This window comes from Zeugodacus cucurbitae, chromosome 3, assembly GCF_028554725.1.
Source record: "Zeugodacus cucurbitae isolate PBARC_wt_2022May chromosome 3, idZeuCucr1.2, whole genome shotgun sequence".
Taxonomy (NCBI): domain Eukaryota; kingdom Metazoa; phylum Arthropoda; class Insecta; order Diptera; family Tephritidae; genus Zeugodacus; species Zeugodacus cucurbitae.
In genome coordinates this window covers 55,851,297-55,860,215 of record NC_071668.1, presented here as the reverse complement: position 1 = coordinate 55,860,215, position 8,919 = coordinate 55,851,297, and the positions used below count along the sequence as shown (strand labels likewise).

At 34.6% G+C, this 8,919-nt stretch overlaps 1 protein-coding gene across 2 annotated transcripts in view; it reads left to right on the top strand.

Moving 5' to 3' along the window:
• The first annotated feature begins 2,479 nt into the window (after positions 1–2,479).
• Positions 2,480–8,919, top strand: part of LOC105216531 (breast cancer anti-estrogen resistance protein 3 homolog) — a 12,040-nt gene continuing 5,600 nt past the window's right edge. The window contains exons 1-5 of one of the 2 annotated variants that reach the window (XM_054226789.1): positions 2,480–2,825; positions 2,900–3,022; positions 4,631–4,786; positions 4,910–5,093; positions 8,129–8,630. In XM_054226789.1, the coding sequence (XP_054082764.1) occupies positions 2,765–2,825; positions 2,900–3,022; positions 4,631–4,786; positions 4,910–5,093; positions 8,129–8,630 (1,026 nt within the window). In that variant the 5' untranslated portion in view covers positions 2,480–2,764. Of the gene's footprint in view, positions 2,826–2,899; positions 3,023–4,630; positions 4,787–4,909; positions 5,094–6,720; positions 7,671–8,128; positions 8,631–8,919 lie in introns of those variants that run through there. The other variant, XM_054226790.1, reaches the window with a different exon arrangement.

Here is an 8,919-nt window from a genome sequence, read left to right as displayed (position 1 = left end):
TTAATTTTTTTCGTGTATGAAATTAAAATAAAATGTATTTATGTGTACTTGTATAATGAAAACTTAAAATGGAATGTTCAAAGAGTTTTGAATTGGATTACTCTTTCCATTTGTTGTGTAAGTATTCGAGCCTACCATTGATACTCTCAAAGGAGTTCCTACAGACCCCCATCCTGTAGCACAATCCCTCTGACAAGCCCGAATGTAATAAGTCTTTATCGGAGTTATAGCGATTTTGTGTCGATAATAATAATTATTTTTTTATTTTATGCCGATCTTATTTATGGTATGCGTGTTGTTACTAACTGACATATCCTTTTGCCTGCCAACCTATCGAACAAATAGAATCCCTTCTATTATGAATCTCTTTTCAGTGAAACTAAAAATGAAAGTTTGATAGTGTGACATGAGGCCTGACCACTCTGGGAATGTACATAAATAGACATAAAAAATAACGTGGTAAGAATTATTGCAAGTCCCACGAATTACTCTTCACGAGCAGTAGAAATAAAGGTGCGCCAAGATCGAGTTCTCCATGAGATTTCCAATCAATAGTTTGCTCTGGCCTCATAATCACGTTCAAAATGACTTTTCTACGTTAAATACTGAACAGATACGTTTTCAGAAAGTTCATCTGTATTGAATATTTGAGTGAACATTTTAATATCTTTGACCACGCCCACCTCTCATATAACGGTCATATACGAAACTACATATTAACAATTCGATAACTCATTATAGTAAGACAATAAAGACCATACCATACCATCATTATAGGTAAGTATATAGAAGGTCTAAAGATTTTAGAAAAGTGGAAAGGAGGAATTTCCGTCAACGATTGTATTCCTGTTTTCGAAAAAGAAATCAAGTAGCGAAGGATTTTATTATTTTTCCTTCTAACTAATTTTTTCGAACCATAATGAGTTACGATGTCCACGGCAAAATTATTCTTTTAGAGGCCTATGAAGATTAGGGACCACCGGATGAATTTCCGAATTTTTGAATAAAAATTTCTTAAAATACTGTTTAAATATGTGCCTTTGATATGCTGAAATAAAATACAGTATCCGACAAAATTATGTATACCCCACCACATTTTTTACTATTTGAATATTTCTTCCAAGAGTTGGACAAAAAGAAAATTGCCATACTATGGAATATAATAATTTGGAGTTATGAGAAAATTTGAATTAAAAAATGAAATACAGTCAAAAAGTTTGACAAAAGAGCTATGAGAGGCTCCAAAGTAAATACAGTGGGAAGGGGCACTTAAGCGGGGATTACGGATTACTGTACAGTTCGGAGATGGAAATGTTTTATTTGGGGTTGCTGTAGCTATAGTGGTCTATAAAATGTAGTATTAATCGAAGGCAAATGACGCGACAGTCCTACGGATTGACGCTGAGTAAAAATTTGGAGCCCTCAGCACAAAAAAATGGACTTAGAAGATAACTTTATATACCAACACTACAATGAGATGAAAGTTACAAGTCGGATTAAGAAAGAATGTTTCGATTAAAAATCGAAAGAGCTTCTACTATGGCCACTATGACAATCACTTTTACTTATCTCGATAGACAGCATGTCTCAAAGTCTTTTGACTGTAATTAACGCTAAAGGTGCCAACACTAAATATTGAAGCTCTATTTAGAAGCTAACCTTAACTACTTTTGTCGTTGCTAAATATTAATCTTTTTCAAATGATCGCGTGTTTTGCCATAAATGGTTCAAATGTACAATATCTAAATTTAATTTAAAAAATGCAATATACCCATAAGCAAAAAAGAAAAACAATCAAAGCGATAATTTTCACTGCTTAAAAGGTATAATAATTTTGGGTATAAGTAATTTTGTCGTACACTGTATGTGATTGTATATATTTAAAAAAAATTGTAAAAATGCCCTTGTTTTCAACCTCTGAAACCCACCTAACCCCTCAGAAAAAAACAAGAAACAATCCATACATTAGACTTGAACTGGCGAACATACTTATTTTCAATTAATGAATTAAACCATGGTATACCAAGCCGGTGTGCTATTTATATGCCCATAACTGTATGTATAAAACCGTCAAGTTCACGCTAGCTAATTGAGGGAATTCCGCTGCGATCAGCGAAACTCGATATTAAAAATAATACACAAGATATGAGTTGATAAAACCTTCTAATATAAAATGTGAAATAAATATAAGTACATACATTTATTCATACATACTTACATACATATATATGTAATTACATGTGTGTACATGTATATATGTACGTTACATACAATTGAAATAAAATAATACATATGTACAAAACACGCAAAGAGAATGAAAATGAAAACATTCGGTTGCATATGACATAGTGTGGACGATGGTATGCAATGGATTGCCTCAAATAACAGCAGTCACTACAATTGTTTCCACCACCACCATTGCCACCACCGCTATGCCACTGCTGCAAAAAACATATGAGACAAATACAACAAAAACAAAACCAATAATTGTAACAAAAACTACGAAAACACGCAAAAGTCGTCCGATACGAGTAGTGGCACATTAAACGCCATGGAGCAATACTTCAGTAGTTGATCGCGGTGTGGCATAGAGTGTAGATCAGTGAGCGTGAAATTCCGTAAAATGTAGAAAAATACAAAAATCCTTTGCAGTTGTAGAATTCTAAGAGAGCATCAAAGAAAATCCTTAAAATACAGTTTTCAAGTGAACAGCTGAGCGCTGCTAGCAGCTGTCAAACAGTGAAAAGTGTACAACAACAGCAAAATGGGTAATGTTCAAACCCGGCAATGCGGTACCAACCGGAGCATGGCCCAACGCCGCGGAAGTGAGTATTCAGATTATCCATATTTTGACTTAACCATGGACTGACTCCTTTTGCTTACGAAATTAATAATAAAGGTATGTCGTGGAACTTCCGTTACCCGTTGATGAAGCGTCGCGATCAGACAACAACGATCGTTCATAATGTGAAGATGAGTATCTCAGATTGGCTGGATTTGCTTGGTTTGCAGCAGTACGAAAGTGAGTAATTAATTGTGTAATGGGTGCTTTTTTTAGAAGTTAGGTTTTCAATGAGGTAGCACTCGCAGTTCGTCTTTTTGGCAACAGATACCTGCTTTGTACTGAGTTTGGTTGCCATTTCATAATGAACAGAACAACGTTATTGTTGACTTACGGTCCTAATTGTTGCAAAAAGTCGAAAATTTGGTCTCTCGACTAGAATTTAAACGCGCCAGATGTAGCGGTTACTTGCCCGAAATCATTTTGAAAACATTACGTCAAACCCTTATCTTTATAATAAAGCTAAATTCTTGGCCATAGCATTAAATTATTTGTATTTCTTCTTGAAAAACAACATGTCTAAAAAAAGACACCCTTTATAATATAATTAAAATTAGACTATTTTTTATAAAAACATAATTTTCGAGAAAATCTGCTGACAAAGCTTTTCAAAGTTACTTTTAAGGCATATATTGTGCACTAGTTAGTTTATATATATAGTTTTTTTAGGTAGTTTTCTCTCATATGCTGGAAAACTCTTACTGAGCAAAAATTTTTCCATGATTATGATATCGTTTATAAATACGTGACTTGAAACAAAATTTAAGTTTTTTTACAAATCAGAACTCTTAACCATTACTATTTCAATTATATTATATATGGATCTTATAGATGAATCACTGAAACTGTTTTACCCATTATCTTCTATACCCAAGTTTTTATTTGTCCAAAAATAAATTTATTGTATATTTGAGTTGTTGAGGTATAATTTAACAAAAGAAAAACCAAGTAGGAGGGGTTTAGTTAAAAGAACATTATATTCCATCACAAGTTATTTATTTATTGTTATTAAAATAACACACAATTCGAGCCATATATTCGGCATAAAGTCCGCTAGAATAACGAGAATCATTATATATAATATATGGGGGCTGAGATAATTCCAGCATCGATTTCAACTATTTTGTCACTAACTTACATTATATCCAGAATTATACTTTCACTTTATTTTGATAAGATGTCGCACATATTAACCGATATATAGCACAATGCCCACCGGAAGTTTGAAACTCCATATATGGGTATATGGTGTGTAGAGGAAGTATTGACCTGATCTTGCACACATCTGCATTGAATATCTTTAGAATATCTTGGAGATTCACCTATATTTTCAGTAAAAAATTAGCCCCAAGCACTAAGTTCTTCATGATCGGTATCTGGGGCCTTGAAATGTTATTGTCCGAATTCGGTGATTTTAAGATAGGTTATGTCACACTAGAAACGCAATATTTGTACAAAGTTCTGTTCCGATATCTTCAGCGATGCTTAATTTATATACTGTAAAGTGAACGACTCTGATAAATGGAGATTAAGAGTCGTAGTGAACTTCAACTTTCAAGTTATTCCAAAATTCAAATTTCATACTTACTAGGAGGCAGGGGCATCTCTTTTTTTCTAAAAAAATTCCATCCAAAATTCTTTAAAGATGTAAATAGCTGAAGAGTGAAGGATAGTCAAAACCTTATTCACAACGTAAAATAAATTGTTACATAATTTATTACAGTTTTCTAAAGAATTTGCAGATTATAACAACAATAATATTATATTGCTGAAAACAATTTATTATAGGCAACTTCCAAATGTATAATACAGTTGAAGATATTCTTGATTTAACTGATTGTGGTTTAAAGCACAAAGGGATACGTCAAACGAGTCATCGTGCAAAAATGCTATCAAGCCTTATAGGTGTACAGGCTAAATGTCTACAGTCGCAGAACATTGAAGGTAAGTTTAAGTTTTAATATTATTTGAAAGACTTTTTTAGATTGCAAATATTATATATTATCTAGGTATCATTTAGTTAGTTGAAATGTATATTAAATGTATTACTTGTTATTTTCGCCACAGCTTCCACCTTACCACGCACGGTGTCCAAGCGTAAGAACTCTTGTCCACCAATGTATTTAACTGGCGATTCTAGTGAAGTGGAGGGCTCTTTGCAACGTAATTGCAGTAATCGTAATTCATTTTCCAATTTTAGAACCCACAGCAAAGATTTTAAGCGACTGACTTTTAATGATTCGGATATGATGTGAGTATATCATAATTCTATTTTTTTAATTGTTAATTGAAATGACAATAGAAGTCTCTATTTATCGAAGTTTTTTAGGTATTACGGCAAGCCTTAGGGAAGTTCAATGTATATTACGGTAAATTTCTCAACAACCAATGGGGTAATAAGAAAGACACAATAACTTCCCTGAAAAACAACTCATTGGAAGCAGTCATTGCTTTTCTCTATAAATTACTCTCTTCTGAATTTGTCGATTTCTTACTTGTTTGTTTAAACTATTTGAGTATTTCTTTGAATAAAATATTAATTATTAAGTATATGGGAGATAAGGGAAGTTATGACCCGATTTCATTCATTTTTGGCACGGAGACATATTATTAGAAGAAACATATTCCCTCTGAATTTCTTCTAAATATCTGAGAGGCTTACCCATATTTTCGATAAAAAAAAAATTGTTAGAAGCACTGAGGTCCTCATATTCGATATATGAAAACTTACGGACCGATTTCGACGATTTTTAGAAGGGCGATGCTACTCTTTAAATGTAGTATGTTTGCAAAGTTCTGTTTCGATATCTTCACTAGTGCTTACTTTGTAAAGTACACGATTCAGATCGACTGCAAAGTTCTGGCGTATGGAAAGTAGGTGTGGTTGTGATCTGCTTGCAAGGTATTATAAACCGAATTTCATTGAAATTGGTCGAATAGTTTCGGAGATATGGTTTTTGATATTTAACATTTTTTTAGTTTTATTTTTTTTTAAGTGCAGCTCTTCTATACCATCTTTATAATGAAATTTAAAATGTCTGGTGGTTTTCCTTCTGAATTAAAGCATTTTTAATAGTTTGGTAGTAGTCAACATAACCTTTGTATGGGAGGTGGGCGTGGTTATAATCCGATTTCCTCCATTTTTGGACTGAATAAGGAAGTACCTAAAAGAAACGACTCTAGAAAGTGTGGTTGATATAGCTCAAGTAGTTTACGAGATATGTACAAAAAAGGGGGTGGGGCCACTCCCACTTCTCCAAAATAATTACATTCAAAAATGCCCCTTCATAGTGCGATCCTTCATACTAAATTTTATTTCCATAGCTGAAATTATGGCTTAGTGATGACACTTTATGTGTTTTCGGTTTTCGCCATTTTGTGTGCGTGGCAGTGGTCCGATTTCGCCCATCTTCGATAGCAACTTTCCTATGGAGTCAAGATTCACCAAGATATCTCAATTTTTTCTCAAGTTATCGCTTGCACAGACGGAAAGACGGCGGTCAGACATACGGATTTCAAATATACTCGTCACCCTGATCACTTGATATATATGATACTTGGCCTCCTTATTTGAGGGAAATCTTCTTCTAGCGAAAACCTTTTCGAGCCAGAGAATGATGCAACAGTCAGTGAGCGCCAAATCTTACGAATATGATAAGTACAATTGACTTGTTGACTATGCGTCGATGCATAGTAGTTTTACCACCAGGAAACAATATTTCATCAAAATACGAAAATCACTACTTAGCTTGGGAAATATTGAATGGAATATCATGAAAGTTTTACAATACTATATACTAAATATCATCATAACAGAGATTATGTTTTAAAGTACTCTATATCGACAAACTAGGGTTGATATTTTGCCTATTAGTAGTATTTCGTAGTACTCGTAATATGATATTTTCGATTCTCAGTCATCGCCTGTGATAAAATATAATGTGTCTCGAATTAGTTCGGTTTCGAATTATGTCAGCTCTATCTTTTTATTTTCAACTATACATATATGTATTATTTTTATACAAAATATTTTATTGCCATACTATTTTCGATGAACTAACAGTAAATATCTGAAAAGTTGTCAATACCTTTCAATTGGATTGTAGTGTTAAGATATGCGCATGCGTCATGTTCCGATGATAAACAATTGAGAAATGTCCTTTATGCTCACGCTATGTCATCAGTCAAAAACAGTTGGGAACCCGAGGGTTGAACAAATGACAACAACATTTTCGAATGCGGCCTTTTGACAGCTAAGGATAAGCGATAATTTCCCTTTGTTGTTTTCCTCGCTTTACAATGGGTTAGGGGTGTTGTAGCATTTACTAAGGTTGGACGGTTGAATTGTTGGAGCATTAGAACATTGGCACTGGAGTTGTAATGTTGCGAATGCGAGAGCAGCTGAGGAGCAAATGGATGCCTGAGAACGAAGAGAGTACAAGTAATCAATGTGTGTGCGGGTGTTTGTGAATGTGTTTCATCAGAGACCATGAGAAGAATGCGTGGATTGTGTGGCATGAAAATCAAGTAGCAGCAGTAGAAGGCAGGGCAGGCGGTCACAAAAAAATACCTTTTGGGCAGGGCCAGCAAGTATGGCGAGTTTAGTTTCAGCCACAGAACGAGGCAGACTGCGAGTGTATACTTTTGTGAAAAGAAAAACTAATTTTTATAATTAAAATAATTGAAAAGTATAAATTTAATTGGTGTATTAGTGAAAACGACAACGAATATTCTTAAGATACAAATGTGTATAAGGTTTAATAAAGTGTTGTAGATTTAATTGAGAGAAATGGATATAATAATTGGTGTACCGTGATTTTTTTTATGCGTGAGTATAAGTACTGTATTATAAATGGAGTTAAGTTGCAACAGCGCAACATTTCATTTTCAATAATTTTCATTTTCGTGTCTATTTGAAAAGTTCTTACTACATACTATCGACCAAACAGTTGTAACCTTGATCTAGACAAATCCCTGACCAATTATTTGCACTTTGAAAAAAGGTACTTCACTTTCAATGCTCGCCACTTGAGATACGGGCAAAGTAGTTAGCCAACAGGAAGTTGTGGCAAGTGGAACGGTAAAAGAAAGAAAAGAAAGCAAATAAGAAAAAACAAAAGGAGAAAAAACAAAGCCAACGAGTGAGAAAATATCCCAACGGTTTGTTTTTGTTTTGCTTATTGCTGCTTCTTCTTACCGCCACCCACTTTTTACTATCAACACCCTCTATACGCGCGCAAATCACAACAACTGTTGATAAGTTTCAACATTCAATCTTCATTGCAGTTATGAGGAACTAGATCCTGCAGAAACGAATACACCAACAACAATCGAACCAACAACATCAAAAAGCATTACCACCACTTCTACTTTAGCAACTGACAGCTGTCTATCGGAAAACAACAACACAACCAAAATAATGGACACTGACAGTGGTAGCAGTAACTTGAACAGCAGTATTGGTGGATCTACAGCATCTATTGCCGGTCAGTTGCATCTGCAGCAGCAGCATCATCAACACCCACCCAATAGCATGGCGGTTAGCACACCGTCCAGCGAACATCAGGAGGCGATTGCGCTAAAAAAGGCTTTAGAGTGGGAGCTTAGTTTGGATGCAAAGGATTTACGTTCACATGCCTGGTATCACGGGCCACTGTCACGGCAACGCGCCGAGGAGATTGTACAGCGGGAAGGAGAATTTTTGATAAGAGATTGCGGCTCACAACCAGACAACTATGTACTCACCTGTCACACCAAAACGCAAGTGCTGCATTTCGTTATAAATAAGGTGAGTGAGGGAAGGGTTGAGATGCGCATGTATGTACAGAATTGTGACAGACAGTTACTCACGGGTTGCCGGGGACAAAGTTTTAGTATACTGTATGACATAAAATGATCAGAATCGCAGTGAATGATGATTTATTGCCGGTGGTTAATTTTACGGTGATGAAAGACGTGGAATCATAATCATTACTCCCGTGAGTTGAAAATTTCTTGTCTCAACAAATAACCTCAAAGCACGTCACAATAATGTTTAATATTGTAGTCACAGTTACATTTATTCGAATAGATTTTCC